At 44.0% G+C, this 21,962-nt stretch overlaps 1 protein-coding gene across 1 annotated transcript in view; it reads right to left on the bottom strand.

Moving 5' to 3' along the window:
• The window catches only part of LOC109867646 (cadherin EGF LAG seven-pass G-type receptor 1-like), a 93,757-nt gene that overhangs the window by 33,989 nt on the left and 37,806 nt on the right, over positions 1-21,962 (bottom strand). The window contains 5 exon segments of the mRNA XM_031801112.1: positions 543-700; positions 9,175-9,263; positions 9,868-9,983; positions 10,986-11,208; positions 14,277-14,948. Coding sequence (XP_031656972.1) covers positions 543-700; positions 9,175-9,263; positions 9,868-9,983; positions 10,986-11,208; positions 14,277-14,948 — 1,258 coding nt within the window.

The following is a 21,962-nucleotide window of genomic DNA, read 5'->3' as shown; positions in this document are numbered from 1 at the left end:
AGAGAGAGAGAGAGAGAGAGAGACAGAGAGAGAGACAGAGACACAGAGAGACAGAGAGACAGAGACAGAGAGACAGAGAGAGAGAGAGAGAGAGAGAGAGGCTGATCAAGCCACTTACAACGAACCCTTAACTTAACCCGTTAAAACCCCTTTACTGTTTAGTGTGACCTATGCTGGCGTTACTGACACTCAACACAAGTTGTGAAAAATGCACCACAGCCATATGATAAACTGCTCTCTATTGGGAAGTCTTGTGATATACAAACTTGTCCAAAGCAGGGGACAGACTTACATTTGAATAAAAAAAACGATTTAGATATGAGGATTTGCATAAGAATAAATATGTTTTTAAACAAGTTTTTAAAAAGACTTATACAGATGTAGGTTTGTATGTCTGCTGTATAGGAAAAACAAATGGCAATTGCTGTCACAACTTTCTACCTGCAGTGTAGGGTTGCAGAATGGGTGAAAAGCTAAGCTTGGCTTGACAGGTGGGGCTTGACAGGTGGGGCTGGATAAACCCATTGAGACTCTGCACTCACTTCTTCTGTCCTGTCTGCATGCCCTGAGCGGCACAGGAGTAGTTCCCGATCTGGCCACCAAAGCGAATCGCCATGGCGATGTCGCAGTCGTCCACGGCAACAACTGCCACCTTCTCATCTGATGGTCCGTGAGGAAAGCCAAGGCGTCCAATGTTGGGCTGGAAAGAGAAGGGTGGTCACATGACATTTCATTCATACATTTGAGGTACCATATGGCAGCGTAGCCTGGTGGTTAGAGCGTTGGACTAGTAACCGAAAGGTTGCAAGTTCAAATCCCTGAGCTGACAAGATACAAATCTGTTATTCTGCCCCTGAAACAAGGCAGTTAACCCACTGTTCCCAGGACGCCATTGAAAATAACAATTTGTTCTTAACTGACTTGCCTAGTTAAATAAAAAAATGTTCTGGAAGGTGAAAAGCTTCTCGATGTATAATGAAGGAGGTCATAGTTTGATAGACTGCCCTTTTGATTCATGTGCATCACGGAGGCACACAGGTTTCTTATTTATGTTAAGCGCATGACTGGGGATAGCAGACCTGTGGGCTCAAACCCAGTGTGAAGAGGATGCTATCGCTCAGTGAAACTGATGTACCATTGATTGTCTGAGCCTAATTGAATTATGGGAGCGGGACACTGGTGGGTGAAGAGATACCATAGACTGAGAACGGCATTTCGTGTCAAACCCTCCTCCGGGACCACAGTTTCCACCAAGTGGCAATAACAATTGTAGATCTTGTCAGCAACTGTCAGTGTTAACCCCACTGCAACTCATCTCACAGCTCTGCCCTTTTCCAAGCCATTAACACCACATTCACATGTTCCACCTAGTTGTCCCCAAACGGTGTCACGTTCAGTGACCTTCTCTCCCCTCACTGTGGATCTGTGCGTGCAGATACAGAATCTGTATGGGGGTCGATTCCGACATAGGAATTTATGCTTTTCCTACGCACGTTATTACTACACACTTCTCAGTGTTTGGTATTTAGACTGACCTATTCAGTCACAATGTGTGGCTGAATAACGAGAAGAGCGTTCGATAGTAGGCTATACCCTCGTTAGGCTATACCCTCGTCTGTTGCCTGCACTCACCATGGAGCTGTGTGATGACACGGCCAAGTATTGAGCCATGCGTCGGGTTCAAACTGTTACGGCTTGGCCTGCGCTCCGCACCATAGCGATATTATCAACTGTCACTAATGACCCTCAGCAACAACCGCCCGGCCGTGACCGCGTTAACAGAGGAAGCAAACGAAGGTCAACTAAACCATGTTATGACACGGAATTATAATGTAAGCTATACCAACTGAAGGGAACTAACGGTAAATTGGCAGATGAATATGTGTGGTTATTAGACCTTATTGACGGTCGATGCTGATATTGGCTAATGTTTAACGTGATAGAAATAGGAAACAGAGGGTGCCCATCCCTGCAAGTTAAAAGGCTGTACAATATGCATTCTGCATAACGGCACAGCTTTTCAGAAACTTGACTGTGGAAAAGTTGAAGTTTTCTGCCGCATGACTGGTTTCACATTATAAGGTGAAATAGATCCCCCCCCCCCCCCCAAAAAAAAGTGTCATGTATATTTACCATTCTAATTATCCAAACGGATGTTAATTTAACTAGCTCTTATCGATAGCTCTTATCAAGTTGTACATTACATGAAGAACGATGTTATTTCTAATCGGGGGGAGAAAAAAATAAAGTGGAAGCTTTTTCCACTATTCATGGTTTCTTCGTGTATAAAAGCGGGTGGATTTATTAGCGAACGAAGTCAGAAGGTCAGAATACGGCGCATTTTCAGACACACCACCACACATTCATTTATTCCGTCTCCAGCTCAAACTAATAGCGGGCGAATAGCATGCCATTCTCATGCTTAAGTTCAAGGTCAGAATACTCATAGAGAGAAAAGTGCATAAAAAAAAGGGAATTACGTTATTTTACGCCAGTTTAACTCGGGTCGGAATTGGCTCCTATGCGAATACATCTGTATGAGTTTGTATCTGTCAGTGTGTGCATAGGTGTTTGAATGTGTGTGTCTGGACCTTTGATCTCCTTCCTGTGGGGATGTGATAGTGCATGGGAGGATGACCAGTGGATGCCACTGCAGGTGTGGCAACAGGAAGAGGTACAAGGTTGTGGGAGCAGAGATAGTGGAACAAACCATTTCTGTATGGACCTCGAATTGTGCACGGGTGCATTGTCATGCTGATACAGCAAAGGGCTTTCCCAAAATTGTTGCCACAAAGTTGGAACCAACAAAATCGTCTAGAATATCATTGTATGCTGTAGCGTTAAGATTTCCCTTCACTGGAACTAAGGGGCCCAGCCCGAACCATGAAAAACAGCCCCAGACCATTATTCCTCCTCTACCAAACTTTCCAGTTGGCACTATGCATTGGGGCAGGTAGCGTTTTCCTGGCATCCGCCGAACCCAGATTCATCCGTCGGACTGCCAGATGGTGAAGCGTGATTCATAACTCCAGAGAACACGTTCCCACTGCTCCAGAGAGCAATGGACGCGAGCTTTACACCACACCAGCCGACGCTTGGTATTGCAATTGGTGATCTTAAGGCTTGTGTGTGGCTGCTCAGCCATGGAAACCCATTTCATGATGCTTCCGATGAACAGTTTTTGTGCTGACATTGCTTCCAGAGGCAGTTTGGAACATGGAAGTGAGTGTTGCAACCGAGGACAGATGATTTTTATGCGCTGCGTGCTTCAGCACTCTGCGGTCCCGTTCTGTGAGCTTGTGTGGCCTACCACTTCACGGGTGAGCCTTTGTTGCTCCTAGACGTTTCCACTTCAATAACAGAACTTACAGTTGACTGGGGCAGCTCTAGCAGGGCAGAAATTTGATGAACTGACTTGTTGGAAAAGTGGCATCCTATGAGAGTGCCAAGTTGAAAATCAGTGAGCTCTTCAGGAAGGCCATTCTACTGCCAATTTTTGTCTATGGAGATTGCATGGCTTTGTGCTCGATTTTATACATCTGCCAGCAATTGATGTGGCTGATATACAGTAGCAAATCTACTCATTTGAAGGAGTATACACATACTTTTGTATATAGTGTGTATAAAACCTACCAAAATAGTATTACGAGATACTCCTTGATATTGCCATATTTAGGCCGTATTCTATTCACATTATGCCACCATATGTCACGACTTCCCCCTGAAGTCGGTCCCCCTCCTAGTTCAGGCGGCGTTTGGCGGTCGACGTCACCGGCCTTCTAGCCATCGCCGATCCAATTTCCATTTTCCATTGGTTTTGTCTCGGCTTCCCGCTGGAATTCCTGGCGCTGTAAATCATAGGTGTTCTCTTTATCCAGATCTTGTCAGTGTCATTTGCGACCACCTGTTTTCAATTCCGTCAGTTACATGTTCTGTATTTAACCCTCTGTTCCCCCCCATGTCCTTGTCCGGAATCGTTTCTTGTAGTGCTTGTGCACGTTATGCTGGTGGACACCGGGTTTTGTTTGAACCATTCATTGATTGATTGATTGTTCTGTTTACGGTGGTTTTTGTATTAAACAACACCGTTGTAAATCAGTTTACGCTCTACGGCGCCTGACCTCTCTGACCTCTCTGCCGCCAGTACGCACCCCGTTACACCATATCAAGGTCAACAACAGGAACACAGTGACACTCTCTCTTTTCCACACATTCTGAACACTCATAAATCCACAGGGATAATTCAAGTGTGTTCCAAGTTCCTGTTCTCTAGGAAAGCCAAAGTCCAAAACAAATATTTTACCATGTCTTCTGCAAAATGTGCCAAATGAGGTGAATAAGGAAATTCCAAACCGTGTGTGTATGTACGTATGTGTGCGTGCGCGTGTCTGCATATGTGTGCTCATGTATGTGCTGGTAATGCAGATGGTGCACGCCAAGGCCGTGAAGGCCAGGATGAACTAGACAAAACAACTAGCTGCTATATTCCTCTCTAGTACGAAGAGTGAAAGGTTAAGTCAAGGTTAACTTACCACAGCTGCGGGCAATTGTTATTGGATACAACATATGAAGTTTACAAACTATGTCACCTATGAGAATAAGGGGCAGCGCAATCAGACATTAGTATACATGTATATATATATGTTTAGTATATTTACATATATATATATATATATATATACATGTTTAGATTTCCTCTCCGTGAGCTCTACAGACAATTCCTTTGACCTCATAGCTTGGTTTTTGCTCTGACATGCACTGTCAAATGAAAATCAAACCAAATCCAATGTTATTGGTCATATACAAATGGTTAGCAGATGGTTAGCAGATGTTACTGCGAGTGTAGCGAAATGCTTGTGCTTCTAGTATCCAACACTGCAGCAATATCTAACAAGTAATATCTAACAATTCAACAGGTTTGTGCCTTTCCAAATCATGTCCAATCAATTGAATTTACCAAAGGCCGACTCCAATTAAGTTTTAGAATCATCTCAAGGATGATCACTGGAAACAGGATGCACCTGAGCTTAGTTTCGAGTCTCATAGCAAAGGGTCTGAATACTGATGTAAATAAGGTGTGTTTAAAAGGTATGATGTAAATAAGGTATGTTTAAAAGGTGTTTTTATGTTTGTATACATTTGCTATCATGTAAAAAAAAATCTTTGTCATTATGTGGCATTGTGTGTAGTATGATGAGGGTCAAACAATTCATCCATTTTGGAATAAGGCTGTAAAACATTTTTAAAAATGTACAAATTGGAGGGTCTGAATACTTTCTGAATGCACTGTATGTGGAGAGGAAGAGGGGTTGGGTATAGGGCAAATATTTCACATTCTGCTGGATAGTCACAAAGAAAACTCTGAATCAAGGTGCTCAACGGAAGTTTCAAACCAAACCACATTTAGTCCTCTTTCCCGATCAATGATGATATTTCAAAATCCTACAGGGGACAATATCAGTTCTAGCAGTAGATTGACCCAGCCAGGACCTGGTGGTGTATGACAGAGTAAATAGGTGATGGCTGGTGTCGTAGTGGCCATTAATTGTCAGTAGGAGAATGACCCCACAGGGGAGGACCGGACAGTGTTTATGTGGCTCCACGGGGGGTGAATATGAATTGAGGAGAGGGGTAAAGTACTGCCTCAGCTGCCCTCATTGTCACAGGATAACACAGAAAGAAACCAGGCTATGGGGGAAGGGTGTTAATGAATCATTTCAATACATATCAGGTAGTTATCTACAGACTGCTCTAGTTAGGCTAGTTTAACTCAAACAGCCTCTTATCAGGTAGTTATCTACAGACTGCTCTAGTTAGGCTAGTTTAACTCAAACAGCCTCTTATCAGGTAGTTATCTACAGACTGCTCTAGTTAGGCTAGTTTAACTCAAACAGCCTCTTATCGGGTAGTTATCTACAGACTGCTCTAGTTAGGCTAGTTTAACTCAAACAGCCTCTTATCGGGTAGTTATCTACAGACTGCTCTAGTTAGGCTAGTTTAACTCAAACAGCCTCTTATCAGGTAGTTATCTACAGACTGCTCTAGTTAGGCTAGTTTAACTCAAACAGCCTCTTATCGGGTAGTTATCTACAGACTGCTCTAGTTAGGCTAGTTTAACTCAAACAGCCTCTTATCGGGTAGTTATCTACAGACTGCTCTAGTTAGGCTAGTTTAACTCAAACAGCCTCTTATCAGGTAGTTATCTACAGACTGCTCTAGTTAGGCTAGTTTAACTCAAACAGCCTCTTATCGGGTAGTTATCTACAGACTGCTCTAGTTAGGCTAGTTTAACTCAAACAGCCTCTTATCGGGTAGTTATCTACAGACTGCTCTAGTTAGGCTAGTTTAACTCAAACAGCCTCTTATCAGGTAGTTATCTACAGACTGCTCTAGTTAGGCTAGTTTAACTCAAACAGCCTCTTATCGGGTAGTTATCTACAGACTGCTCTAGTTAGGCTAGTTTAACTCAAACAGCCTCTTATCGGGTAGTTATCTACAGACTGCTCTAGTTAGGCTAGTTTAACTCAAACAGCCTCTTATCAGGTAGTTATCTACAGACTGCTCTAGTTAGGCTAGTTTAACTCAAACAGCCTCTTATCGGGTAGTTATCTACAGACTGCTCTAGTTAGGCTAGTTTAACTCAAACAGCCTCTTATCGGGTAGTTATCTACAGACTGCTCTAGTTAGGCTAGTTTAACTCAAACAGCCTCTTATCGGGTAGTTATCTACAGACTGCTCTAGTTAGGCTAGTTTAACTCAAACAGCCTCTTATCGGGTAGTTATCTACAGACTGCTCTAGTTAGGCTAGTTTAACTCAAACAGCCTCTTATCAGGTAGTTATCTACAGACTGCTCTAGTTAGGCTAGTTTAACTTCTGCTTCAAACTTTGAGCCATTTGTTTGTAGAAAGATATTCGGATATATCTGTAAAGTTGATTGAAACCCTTACGGAGATACTGTGCCACAGGGTTTGCCTAGGTTCAGGCTAATGCTCTTACAGATACATTATGTGCAGTGCATTCGGGAAGTATTCAGACCACTTCCCTTATTCCATATTTTGTTACGTTACAGCCTTATTCTAAAATGGATTAAATACATTTTTTCCCTCATCAATCTATACATAATGACAAAGCGAAAACAGTTAAAAAAATATTTTTTTTTACTAATTTATATTTAAAAAAACTAAATAACTTATTTACATAAGTATTCAGACCCTTTGCTATGAGACTCAAAATTGAGCTCAGGTGCTGTCTCCATTGATCATCCTTGAGATGTTTCGACAACTTGATTGTAGTCCACCTGTGGTAAATTCAATTGATTGGACATGATTTGGAAAGGCACACATCTTATATAAGGTCCCACAGTTGACAGTGCATGTCAGAGCAAAAAACCAAGCCATGAGGACGAAGGAATTGTCTGTAGAGCTCCGAGACAGGATTGTGTCGAGGCACAGATCTGAGGAAGGGTACCAAACAAATGTTTGCAGCATTGAAGGTCCCCAAGAACAGAGTGGCCTCCATCTTTCTTAAATGGAATAAGTTTGGAACCACCAAGACTTTCGCTTGAGGAACAAGCAAATGCATGTAGTACCCAGAAAAAAAGACAATTTGTTTTGCATTTTATGTCAGTTTATGTGTATAAGGATAAAATAATGGATGTATTCACCAACATTTTGAATTCCTTCTCTCATGATGAATTAATTGGAAATGTTGGTGAAAAACATCCAGGTGACCAATAACCCGATGGTCACTCTGACAGAGCTCCAGAGTTCCTCTGTGTAGATGGGAGAACCTTCCAGAAGGACAACCATCTCTTGCAGCATTCCACCAATCAGGCCTTTATGGTAGTGGCCAGATGGAAGCCACTCCTCAGTAAAAGGCACATGACAGCCCACTTGGAGTTTGCCAAAAGGCACCTAATCGACTCTTAGACCATGAAAAGATTCAGCAAGATTCTCTGCTGATGAAACCAAAATGTAACTCTTTGGCTTGAATGCCAAGGTCACGTCTGGAGGAAACCTGGCATCATCCCTACGGTGAAACATGGTGGTGGCAGCATCATGCTGTGGGGATAGTTTTAAGCTGCAGGGACTGGAAGAATAGTCAGGATCGAGGGAAAGACGAACTGAGCAAAGTAAAGAGAGATCCTTGATGAAAACCTGCTCCAGAGCGCTCAGGACCTCAGACTGGAACGAAGGTTCATCATCCAACAGGACGACGACGCTAAGCACACAGCCAAGACAACACAGGAGTGGGACATGTTTCTGAATGTCCTTGAGTGGCCCAGCCAGAGCCCGGACCTGAACCTGATCGAACATCTCTGGAGAAACCTGAAAAAAGCTGTGCAGCGACTCTCCCCATCCAACCTGTCAGAGCTTGAGAGGATCTGTAGAGAAGAATGGGAGAAACTCCCCAAATACAGTTGTGCCAAGCTTGTAGTGTCATACCCAAGGCTGTAATTGCTGCCAAAGGTGCTTCAACATAGTACAGAGTAAACGGTCTGAATACTTATGTAAATGTCATATTTCCGTTGTTTATTTGTAACAATTGTGCAAACATTTATAAAAACCTGTTTTTGTTTTTGCTTTTTCATTATGGGGTATTGTTTATAGATTGATGAAAACGATTTAATACATTTTCACATAACTGTGTTGCTTCCAAAAACATCCCTGGGTCCAGAAATAATTATATGTTGAGATCTTCCTGTTTCATTACACAGGCCTAAACCAGATTGTCTTTCAAAACAATAGTACAATGTTCGAATAGAATCTCAATAATCCCTTCTCTTGTCTTTGTGAATACGACGGCCTCAACTTAACTCATCCCTGAGCTTCAAAACGCCCCAAACAAAGACTAGTGTGTCTGTTCCCATGACAATCCTTTACAAATCTGAACTCTGTATGGAGTTGGGGGGGGGGATAGTATGGGTTCCCTACTTGAATGACCTTTGACCTGTTAGATTGAGGCCTGTAGACTTATGAGGGCACTTCATTTCGGTTCATAATATCCTTATCCTACTGGTGCACTAGTATCCTACTGGTTCCAAAACGATTGACCCCTCCCTATCTCTTTACCCTACCCCACCACACGCCTCATCACTTACCCTCTGGACAGGGACATGCATCATTCTATTGCGTTCTGAAGAGAGGCTCCACATATCCAGGAAGTGCGCTTACCTTGTTGTAGTAGTGTAGCTGTACTCTATGCCACTGGCCATCACTGACCCCACCTAGGACAAAGGGTGATACTGTGGTTTTGACTTCTCCTACAGGGAAGGAAATAGGATATAAGAAACAGGAAAGTGTTTAATCGCCATGGAATCCCACTCCAACTGAGTTTGGCCGTTTTCATAGATAGTGAACTTCCTGAGAGGAACTCTCTCTCACTTCTCATTCTTTCTTTAAAGTCACAAACCTGAGTCTGTGTTTTACAAAATGGCAGCCCTGTCACTTTGTTTGGTATAAAGCTGAGGGATTGGCCTGGGGAAGAAGACGAAGAAAAACACACCCTTTTGGACCTCTGAAGAGGTCTTTCAATATCGATGCTACTCATCCAGAACACAATTATAGTTTAATGGTTAATGATTGTCTTTTAGGATAATACCTCCATGGCATGAATTCCCTGCCAAACTCAACACACTAACACTAGGTGAACTGCACGATCACTGTTTACCCTCAATTCTCCCAGGTATCTGAGGGTTGGCTGCATAAACTTTGACCCCTCCCTCAGCTGGTTAGAACCTCCCTGTTAATGAGATTTTGTATTTCACAGAGAGGGGGGTAGGAGAGAGAAGTGAAGCGAAGAGAAACAAAGGGAACAGAGGAAATTGAAGTCTGGCCATCTCTTCTCTGAACCCTTTATGTCCTCACCTGCTGAGAAGGTGAGCTGGATTTGTTCCTCGATGATCTCTAAGGCGATGAAGTCGTGCTTCTCGTTAAACCTTCCGTTATAAAGTAGTAGGACATTCCTCTCTCTGGTGGCAAACCTGCAGGTCATACAGGACCAAAGGTCACTTTGATTGTACAGTACAGTATATTATCAGCAGATGAAGGCTATGAAGAGGAGGGGAACATGTACAGGAGAGCCATTTAATTAGTCCACAAAGTGTGGCTATTTCTCTTGAGGTAACGCGAGAACAATATCAGTTGTGTGTGGGGAGGGGGGAGACATTGAGAGACATATTAACCTAGGAAATGAGGGACAATAAGAAAAAGCAAAAGGGAATGGAAAGAATAATCATATTGGACAATGAGAGGAGCAAAAGGGATTTGGAAAATGACAGAGGAAAGGAGGACTGGTGTGGACAGACATAGAACATAGGGCTAGTACTAGGAGCCATGCTGCTGTGTGTCATTAACCCTATCGCACTTAGCGGGTACGGGTACAGGAGTCAGAATCCACATGGCACAGGGCATCGTGACAGGAAACCATGATCAACAAAGCCAAAGGTCACTCTGGCTCCATGCATCCCTTCCTGTTTTTACCTTTGCCAGGGAACGTGAGCTGGGCACGAGAAAGAGATGTTTCACTACAGCCTTTACACATCCCACATCACCCCAGGCAGGCGCAATCAAACTCTCAAAGTATTTGAAAGAAAATGTACACTCTTTGAACCCAGATCCACATCTAACCACTGGATCAAACAGCTTGCTCTTCCTTCGCGATGCAGAACACAAATGTCATGGCTGATGTAGCAGCCCTGTGATTCAACACTTCTGTGATTTCAGGTTCAGACAAGACGACGGGGCGCTGCTTATTTGCATTGCCATGGATACAGCCATTACTGCTTATTACAAAGGTGTTGTATATGTATCCAGACATGGCGTTAGATGTGTATCACTTGGGTGTGGATAGATGGCTCAGTACTATGTCAACAACAAAAACTCCAGGTGTTCGTGAGAGAACCAGAGGAAGACACAAATGTACACCCACCGGAAAAAGTCACACGTTATTATGCAGACGTTATAAGATACATAGGTGTACTCACATGAAGGACACTGTGAAGTGGAACCTCTGTCGTAGCCCTCTGAACGTGATGAAGGACAGGCCGGGGAAGCTGCGGGTGCTCATTTCACAGTAAGGCTTCTGGTACTCCCCCGGGGGGCACTGGCACACGAACCCCCCCACCAGGAGATCCACACACCTGGCCCCGTTCTGACACACCCCCGGGATGCATCGGCCAGAGCGGGAGTTCACCTCACAATGCTCACCTGTAGGAAGGGAAGAACAGTACAGGTGGGCAGAAATATCTGCTGGGTATAGAGAGACAGAGAGAGAGAGAGAGAGAGAGAGAGAGAGAGAGAGAGAGAGAGAGAGAAACTGTCTGGAGAAAGACAAAAGCTGGGGTAGGTGTGAAAGCAGTTGCACCTGTTCTCCTTTAAATCCTCCATTCAGATTTTTATGTAATGAAGTGTCCAGGACGAAGCCCTCCAAATATATATTTTTTTGTGAACAAGCTGAAACCAGGCAGGTTCATAGGGGACACAATCCCTCTCACAAGTTCAAATCCATTACCACACAACCTACAAGCTAGTCTGCATGGACAGAGAGAGTGGCAGCGGAGGCCCCCCCCCCTTTCACAAGCATGTCAAAACACTGTGGATTGTAACAGCTATGCTCTGTGACCCACACTGACACTGGCTCTTCCACTGGAACCAAACGGTTTGTGGCATAATGACAACAGGACAATGGAGTGTCTTTGGCCCAAGCAGCAGGTGGTCTGTAAGACACCTGTCACGACCCACCAGCCATCCACCCTGATACAGTCCTGTCTCGTTAACTCGACCTGAGACGTTTTCCGGTGATGACAGCTTTCAAATGGACGCTGATGTCAGTAGTGATTTTAACTCAGGGGTGCTTTCCCAAACAGCTTGGGGTGACCATTAAGGGTCACATACTGAGCAGAAAGAACGCTGTCAATTAAAAAATAAGGAAAGGGTGATGTGTGGTCACAAAATGTATTGCATGATCAGGCTTTTATATTGAAAAGACAGAGAAGATAGACAGGAAGACTAGAGAACTGTCTGTGGAAAGTGTGGCGCGATTATATCACCCTTTAAGAGCCACATGTTATGAAAGAGAACACGAGTGAGTCAAGAGATGATTTTCCCACTGGTCAAAAGGAATGTGCCACGATCATATCTATGTCCAGCTCATAGTGTGGGGTGTTGTGTGTCACAAATGACACTGACAAGATCTGGATAAAGAGAACACCTATGATTTACAGTGCCAGGAATTCCAGCGGGTAATGACCCAACTGCAAGACAGATCATCTCCGGTTTGGAGGGAATTACGAGGGATCTTTTTCCCGAAAGTGTGAGAAACCTGAGACCAGCACTGTCAGGTCAACCATCATCACCTCCATTATGACTTGAGACTACCTGGAGCTGGTCAAGAGCCTTCAAAGCATAGACGGCTAGAGTTTGATTAACAAGTAATAGTCTCTCTGCAGAATCAGGGTTTTGGCTGTGGGCCATGTCTTTAATATAGTGGGAACATTTAGCCCTATAGGGTCTGTGAAAGCAGATGAAAGGTACTGATGGGCGTAGGCATATTTCTCAGGAACCTGGTTGAGAGAAGGCAAAGCTTTCATCAAGGCAAAGGGTGGCTACTACAGTTGAAGTCGGAAGTTTACATACACTTAGGTTGGAGTCATTAAAACTTGTTTTTCAACCACTCCACAAATTTCTTGTTAACAAACATTTCTTGTTAGCAAGTTGGACACAAGAATGTTTCCAACAATTGTTTACAGACAGATTATTTCACTTATAATTCACTGTATCGCAATTCCAGTGGGTCAGAAGTTTAAATACACTAAGTTGACTGTGCCTTTAAACAGCTTGGAAAATTCCAGAAAATGATATCATGGTTTTAGAAGCTTCTGATAGGCTAATTGACATCATTTGAGTCAATTGGAGGTGTACCTGTGGATGTATTTCAAGGCCTACCTTCAAACTCAGTGCCTCTTTGCTTGACATCCACAAGTCTGGCTCATCCTTGGGAGCAATTTCAAAATGCCTGAAGGTACCAAGTTCATCTGTACAAACAATAGTATGCAAGTATAAACACCATGGGACCATGCAGCTGTCATACCGTTCAGGAAGGAGACACGTTCTGTCCCCTAGAGATGAAAGTATCTTGTTGCGAAAAGTGCAAATCAATCCCAGAACAACAACAACAGCAAAGGACCATGTGAAGATGCTGGAGGAAACAGGTACAAAAGTATCTATATCCACTGTAAAACGAGTCCTATATCGACATATCCTGAAAGGCCGCTCAGTAAGGAAGAAGCCACTGCTCCAAAAACCGCCATAAAAAAGCCAGACTACGGTTTGCAACTGCACATGGGGACAAAGATCGTACTTTTTGGAGAAATGTCCTCTGGTCTGATGAAACAAAAATAGAACTGTTGGGGCATAATGACCATCGTTATGTTTGGTGGAAAAGGGGGAGGCTTGCAAGCCGAAGAACACGATCCCAACCGTGAAGCACTGGGGTGGCAACATCATGTTGTGGGGGTGCTGCAGGGGAGACTGGTGCACTCCACAAAATAGATGGCATCATGAGGGAGGATAATTATGTGGATATATTGAAGCAACATCTCAAGACATCAGTCAGGAAGTTAAAGCTTGGTCGCAAATGGGTCTTCTAAATGGACAATGACCCCAAGCATACTTCCAAAGTTGTGGCAAAATGGCTTAAGGACAACAAAGGTATTGGAGTGGCCATCACAAAGCCCTAACCTCAATCCTATAGAAAATTTGTGGGCAGAACTGAAAAAGTGCGTGCGTGCAAGGAGGCCTACAAACTGGACTCAGTTACACCAGCTCTGTCAGGAGGAATGGGCCAAAATTCACCCAACTTATTGTGGGAATCTTGTGGAAGGCTACCTGAAATGTTTGACCCAAATTAAAAAATTTAAAGGCAATGCTACCAAATACTCATTGAGTGTATGTAAACTTCTGACCCACTGGGAAAGTGATGAAAGAAATCAAATCTGAAATAAATCATTCTCTCTACTATTATTCAGATATTTCACATTCTTAAAATAAAGTGGTGATCCGAACTGACCTAAGACAGAAATTTTTACTTTGGTTAAATGTCATAAATTTTGACAAATTTTGACTGGCTAAGGTGTATGTAAACCTCTGACTTCAACTGTAAGTACTAATGACATGGAGAAAGAAAAAAGTTGAAGAAAGAGATAAAAATAGAAGATTGAGAATGGCGTGAAAGAAAGAGTCAAATAAGATACCAAAAAGTATATAATAACACTCACCTGTGAAGTCCTCTGGACACTCGCAAGTGTACCCGCCTTCCCTGCTCCGGCACTTGCCGTTGTTCTGGCAGGGCCCTGAGTAGCACAGGTCAATCTCCGTCTCACAGTAGTCCCCAGTGAAGCCTGCTGGGCATCGGCAACGCAGCCCCGTCACCGGTTCGATTGGCCTGAACAGCACCGTATCCGAGGACACGAAAGGTGCTGAGCTGTCGAACCTCAGCACTGACACACACTTCATGTAGTTCTCACAGGGCTCACGGAGGCAGATGTTATCGTCGAAGGGCAGCACATGCTGGCTGGACACCAGGGTGAGCAGGGTCCGATTCAGGTAAATCTGCTCCTGCAGCGCATCTGAGGGGAAAAATCTTCCAGTGGGGATGGTGCCCCCGGACCCCCCAAGTTCGTTTCCCCCAGAAGGGCGAAGGGCAGAGAAGGTGACGTTGAGGATGCTCCCCTGGACGTGCGTGTCGTTCTGGATGTTGAAGACGAAGACACCGGTGCGGCTGGTGGATAGGACGGCCGCCACGCCCTCCATGAAGTGGGAGAGGAGCGGGGACAGGAAGCGTTCCTGGGACATGTTCTCCAGGCGCACTGTGATGCTGTTGGTCAGCATCTCATCGGTGATGATGGTGACACGCAGGGTGCAGAGGGCCATGACGCGATGGACACCGTCTGGAATCAGAGACAAACAGGGTTAACCAGGGTAATAGAATAACACTTGCAAGATGCATTAGACACAAAGGTCATGTCAGTCAACATTTTAAAGGGAAAGGGAAAGGGGGATATCTAGTCAGTTGTCCAACTGAATGCCTTCAACTGAAATGTGTCTTCTGCATTTAATCCAACCTCTCTGAATCAGAGTGGTGCGGGGAGATGCCTTAATAGACATCCACGTCTTCGAGGGATTCGATCCACTAACCTTTTGGTTACTGGCCCAATGCTCTAACCACTAAAAACACACCCATTAACCTAATTAGAAACAAAGCACTGCTTTTAACTTCTTCTGGTTTCTTCCACTTTAAAGTATACAGAGTTTTCACCCCCGGCCGCCCCTCCGGAAACCTCTTTCTCAAAGCTAAGGGTCAAACCAAATTAAATTACATTACATACGCCGAATACAACCTTACCATGAAATGCTTACGAACAATCCCTTAACCAACAATGCAGTAAAAAAAATTGAGATAAGAAAATATTTACTAAATAAACCAGAGTAAAAAAAATTAAAAAAGTAAAAAGGTAACACAATAAAATAACAATAATGAGGCTATATACACGGGGTAGTCAATGTGCGGCAGTACAGGTTAGTCGATGTCATTTGTACATGTAGGAAGGGGTAAAGTGACTATGCATAGATAATAAACAGAGAGTTGTAGCAGTGTAAAACCAAAAGGGGGTGGGGGGGGTGTCAATGCAAATAGTCCGGGTTGACATTTGATTAATTATTCAGCAGTCTTATGGCTTGGGTGTAGAAGCTATTAAGGAACCTTTTGGAGCTAGACTTGGCGCGATGGTACCGTTTCCTGTGTGGTAGCAGAGAGAACAGTCTATGACGGTGACTGGAGTCCTTGACAATTTCTGGGGCCTTCCTCTGACACCGCCTAATATATAGGTCCCGGATGTCAGGAAGCTTAGCCACAGCGATGTACTGGGCTGTACGCACTACCCGCTGTAGCACCTTACGGTCAGATGCAGAGCAGTTGCCATACCAGGTGGTGATGCAACCATGCTCTTGATGGTGCAGTTGTAGAACTTTTTGAGGATTTGGAGACCCATGACAAATCTTTTCAGTCTCCTGAGGGGGAAAAAGCATTGTTGTACCCTCTTCACGACTGCCTTGGTGTGTTTGTACTATGATCGTTTGTTGGTTAGTGATGTGTACACCAAGGAACCTGAATCTCTCGACCCGCTCCACTACAGCCCCGTCGATGTGAATTGGGTCGTGTTCGGCCCTCCTTTTCCTGTAGTCCACGATCATCTCCTTTGTCTTGCTCACGTTGAGGGAGAGGTTGTTATCCTGGCACCACACTGCCAGGTCTCTGACCTCCTCCCTTTAGGCTGTCTCATCATTGTCGGTGATCAGGCCTACCACCTTTGTGTCGTCACTAAACTTAATGATGGTGTTGGTTTCATGTTTGGCCACGCAGTCGTTGGTGAGAACAGGAGGGGACTAAGCATTCACTCCTGAGGGGCCCCCATGTTGGGGATCAGTGTGTTATTGTCTACCCTTACCACCTGGGAGCGTCCCGTCAGGAAGTGCAGGATCCAGTTGCAGAGGGAGGTGTTTAGTCCCAGGTCTTTAGCTTAGTGATGAGCTTTGTGGGCACTATGGTGTTGAACACTGAGCTGTAGTCAATGAACTACATTCTCACATAGGTCTTACTTTTGTCCAGGTGAGGAAGGGCAGTGTGGAGTGCCACTGAGATCGCATTATCTGTGTTTCCGAGATGATTGTGTTGATGTGATACACGACCAGCCTTTCAAAGCACTTCGTGGCTACCGACATGAGTGCTACTGGGTGGTAGTCATTTAGGCAGGTTACCTTCGCTTTCTTGGGCACATGGACTATGGTGGTCTGCCTGAAACATGTTTGATTTACAGACTTGGTCATGGAGAGGTTGAAAATGTCATTGAAGACACTTACCAGTTGGTCTGCACATGCTCTGATTACACATCCTGCTAATCTGTCTGGCCCTGCGGCCCTGGGAATGTTGACCTGTTTAAAGATCTTGCTCACATCGGCTACGGAGAGTGTTATCACACAGTCGTCCAGAACAGCTGGTGCTTTCATGCATGCTTCAGTGTTGCTTGCCTAAAAGCAAGCATAAAAGGCATTTAACCCATCTGGTAGGCTCCTGTCACTGGGAAGCTCGCGGCTGGGTTTCCCTTTGTAGTCCGTAATAGTTTGTGTCAGAGCCAGTGTAGTAGGATTCAATCTTAGTCCTGTATTGACGCTTTGCCTGTTTGACAGTTTGTCTGAGAGCATAACTGGATTTCTTATAAGCCTCCTGATTCGTGTCCTCCTCCTTGAAAGCTGCAGCTATAGCCATGGCTTCTGGTTGGGATATGAACATGCGGTCACTGTGGGGACAATGTTATCAATGCACTTACTGATGAAGCTGGTAACTGAGGTAGTATACAGTCCTGTAGCGTAGCATCCGCGTCATCTGACCACTTTCTTATTGAGCGAGTCACTGGTACTTCCTGCTTTAGTTTTTGCTTGTAAACAGGAATTAGGAGGATAGAATTATGGTCAGATTTTGCAAATGGAGGGTGAGGGAGAGCTTTGTACGCGTCTCTGTGTGTACAGTATACAGTAGGTGGTCTAGTTTTTCCCCTCTGGATGCACATGTGACATGCTGGTAGAAATTAGGTAAAACATATTTAAGTTTGCCTGCATTACAGTCCTCGGCCACTAGGAGCGCCGCTTCTGGATGAGCATTTTCTTGTTTGCTTATGGCCTTATACGGCTCGTTGAGTGAGGTCTTAGTGCGAGCTTCGGTTTGTGGTGGTAATTAGACGGCTATGAAAAATATAGATGAAAACTCTTGGGAGATGTGGTCTACAGCTAATTATGAAGAACTCTGCCTCAGGTGAGCAAGACAGTGGCTTGCGAAAATATTCACCTCCCTTGACATTTTTCCTATTTTGCTGCCATACAACCTGGAATTACATTTTTTGGGGGGGTTTGTATAATTTGGTTTACATAACCTGCCACTTTGAAGATTTTTATTGTGAAGAAGAACAAGAAATAAGACAAAAAAAGCTGAAAACTTGAGCGTGCATAACTACTCACCCCTCAAAATCAATACTTTGTCGAGCCACCTTTATCGGCAATTACAAAAAGTATTTTGGGGTATGTCTCTATAAGCTTGGCACATCTAGCCACTGGGATTTTTGCCAATTCTTCAAGGCAAAACTGCTTCAGCTCCTTCAAGTTGGTGTACATTAATCTTTAAGTCATACCACAGATTCTCAATTGGATTGAGGTCTGGATTTTGACAAGGCCATTCCAAGACATTTAAATGTTTCCCCTTAAACCACTCGAGTGTTGCTTTAGCAGTATTCTTAGTGTCATTGTCCTGCTGGAAGGTGAACCTCCATCCCAGTCTCAAATCTCTGGAAGACTGAAAAAGGTTTCTCTCAAGGATTTCCTTGTATTTACTGCCATCCATCATTTCTTCAATTCTGACCAGTTTTGAGTCCCAGCTGATGAAAAACATCCCCACAGCATGATGCTGCCACCACCATGCTTCACTGTGGGGGTGGTGTTCTCAGGGTGATGGGAGATGTTGAGTTTGTGCCAGACATAGCATTTTCCTTGATGACCAAAAAGCTCAATTTTAGTCTCATCTGACCAAAGTACCTTCTTCCATATGTTTGGGGAGTCTCCCACATGTCTTTTGGCGAACACCAAACGTGTTTTCTTATCTTTGGTCTCTTTGTTGCCTCTCTGATTAATGCCCTGCTTGCCTGGTCCGTGAGTTTTGGTGGGCGGCCCTCTCTTGGCAGGTTTGTTGTAGTGCCATATTTTTTCCATTTTTGAATAATGAATTTAATGGCTCCGTGGGATGTTCAAAGTTTCTGATATTTTTTTTAGAACCCGACCCTGATCTGTACTTCTCTACAACTTTGACCCTGACCTGTTTGGAGAGCTCCTTGGTCTTCATGGTGCCGCTTGCTTGGTGGTGCCAATTGCTTAATGGTGTTGCAGACTCTGGGGCCTTTCAGAAAAGGTATATATATATATATATATCTACTGAGATCATGTGACACTTAGATTGCACACAGGTGGACTTTATTTAACTCATTATGTGACTTCTGAAGGTAATTGGTTGCACCAGATCTTATTTAGGGACTTCATAGCAAAGGGGGTGAATATATATGCAACCACCACTTTTCTGTTTTATATTTATTTTTCATTTCACTTCACCAATTTGGACTATTTTGTGTATGTCCATTACATGAAGAAAAAAATATTGATTTCAATTACAGGTTGTAATGCAACAAAATAGGAAAAAACGCCAAGGGGGGTGAATACTTTTGCAAGGCACTGTACCTAGAGACTACCTTAATATTAGACATCGCGCACCAGCTGTTATTGACAAAAAGACACCACCCCCTACCCCTCGTCTTACCAGACGTAGCTGTTCTGTCCTGTCGATGGATGGAAAACCCAACTGTATATTATTATATTATATTATTATTATATTATTATTATTATGTTGTCTTTCAGCTACGACTCGGTGAAACATAAGATATTACAGTTTTCAATGTCCCATTTTGTTGGATAGCCTCGAACGGAGCTCATCCAGTTTATTCTCCAGTGATTAGACGTTGGCTAATAGAACGGATGGTAGAGGTGGGTTACCCACTCACCGACGAAGTCTCACAAGGCACCCTGATCTCTGTCGCCTGTATTTTCTTATTTTCTTCATGTGAATGACAGGGATTTGGGCCTAGTCTGGAAGCAACATTATATCCTTTGCGCCCGACTCATTAAAGAAAAATCTTTGTCTAGTTTGAGGTGAGTAAACGCTGTTCTGATATCCAGAAGCTCTTGTCGGTCATAAGAGACGGTAGCATAAACATTACGTACAAAATGAGTTACAAACAATGTGGAAAAAACACAAAATAGCACAATTGGTTAGGAGCCTGTAAAACAGCAGCCATCCCCTCCAGCGCCATTCTTCCCATCTGTATCACGTCCTGTGCATGTGTTATTTTACGCACACTTTGTTTCTATGTAGCTGCCGCTCACACTCCCCCTCCCTTCATGTTTCTCTTTTTACTCACCCTCTTCTGAACCATGATAATGTAGCCTATGTCTCAGCCTCATATTTCTCCTCACAAACTTCTCTGTCTGTTGTAATGGACTTTGCAGTTGCACAAGCAGGATGCGTTGTATTAGAACAATCTGCATTTTGTGTGATGATGTAGACTAATCTTTATGGTTGCTGCCATATCGTAGCCACTAGCTACAGTTCCTGAAAAAAGAACACCACTACTTTGCCTGTCTGCCTCCTGCTTAGCCAATGTTTGCAATGATGATGAAGACATTTAATTAAATAGCTAATTAGACTGCATGTCTGTGTCTTGCTTTTGTTTGACATGCTGCCTAAATAGCTGCATACTAACTTCCCACTCAAGTTTTGCATTGGGGCGGAAAACAATCTGCGTTTCAACAACATACAGGCTCCTCAACATACAGGCCCCTCAACTGCTATTTTGCTACTTAATGATCATGCAAGTACTGCACGAATATGCTACCTAGCTGTTCCACCTCTGGGCAGCCGAACGTCTAGGGTGTTGAGCGTTTATCTGGACTAGAGCTTTGCTACTCGACCCGAGCCCAACGGGCCCCGACATTATGCATGGGGCTAGGGCCGGGTAGGGTATGTTTTTCCATAAATAACTAGGGTACGGGTGGGGCTCGGGTATCAGTAAATTGATCACTAACATTTTGAAGTTGTGCCATTTGCCCGTTCTTTGCTGCACAGGACAGTCATATCTGATTAAGATTACAACATGGTATCAGAAGTATCAGAAGTGAGATTACAACATGGTATCAGAAGTATCAGAAGTGAGATTACAACATGGTATCAGAAGTATCAGAAGTGAGATTACAACATGGTATCAGAAGTATCAGAAGTGAGATTACAACATGGTATCAGAAGTATCAGAAGTGAGATTACAACATGGTATCAGAAGTATCAGAAGTGAGATTACAACATGGTATCAGAAGTATCAGAAGTGAGATTACAACATGGTATCAGAGGTATCAGAAGTGAGATTACAACATGGTATCAGAAGTGCTTCAACCTCGTCAAGTACAAGACAGGAGAGATTATTTCACAGAAAATAATAATGTTCATTGAGTTTAGAGTGACAAAAAGTAGCTAACAGCTAACTGCTCTCTCATGTCTTGTCATTGAGCAAAGTCGCCCAAGCGGAGCTGTTGCTATGGATACTCACAGACCCAGAGCTGCCATTAGCAGATCGCATGCAGACCGAGCGGAGGCAGGGAGAGAGTGACAGACAGAGTGGAGAAGCTAATAGTTTACTTTATCTCTTCATTTATTTCTGATTTCGGGTTTCTAGCAGTGCCGGGACATACATTTGGTAGGGCCTGAACTTCGAGGTCATGGGTAGGGCTCTGGTTTAAAATTCATGCTCGTGCAGGACTGGTAACCAGAGTCTGACAATGGGCAAGTTTGCTTTGCTTCGCATCCTCTGAAAAAAAGAACACAAAATCGTGCTTATGCTGAACAGCCTACTCTTCTGCAATCATTTGAACATGTCGACCATGTCTTTTGTGTACAACATGAAGCTTGTACACTACACCTGACAAAGGCATTCATCGCTGATCAAGTAGGGCGAAGAGGCAGAGGAGCACTGAGCAGCAGCCACATTGGCAGCGGAGTGAGCTCAGCTATGTATACAAATATGGAAGGAGGGGGAAGAGGCAGAGGAGCACTGAGTCTGCACAAATATGGAAGGAGGGGGAAGAGGCAGAGGAGCACTGAGTCTGCACAAATATGGAAGGAGGGGGAAGAGGCAGAGGAGCACTGAGTCTGCACAAATATGGAAGGAGGGGGAAGAGGCAGAGGAGCACTGAGTCTGCACAAATATGGAAGGAGGGGGAAGAGGCAGAGGAGCACTGAGTCTGCACAAATATGGAAGGAGGGG

This window comes from Oncorhynchus kisutch, linkage group LG22 (genome assembly GCF_002021735.2).
Source record: "Oncorhynchus kisutch isolate 150728-3 linkage group LG22, Okis_V2, whole genome shotgun sequence".
Classification (NCBI taxonomy): domain Eukaryota; kingdom Metazoa; phylum Chordata; class Actinopteri; order Salmoniformes; family Salmonidae; genus Oncorhynchus; species Oncorhynchus kisutch.
The sequence above is the reverse complement of the archived record's forward strand: the minus strand, read 5'-3'. Positions and strand labels throughout refer to the sequence as shown.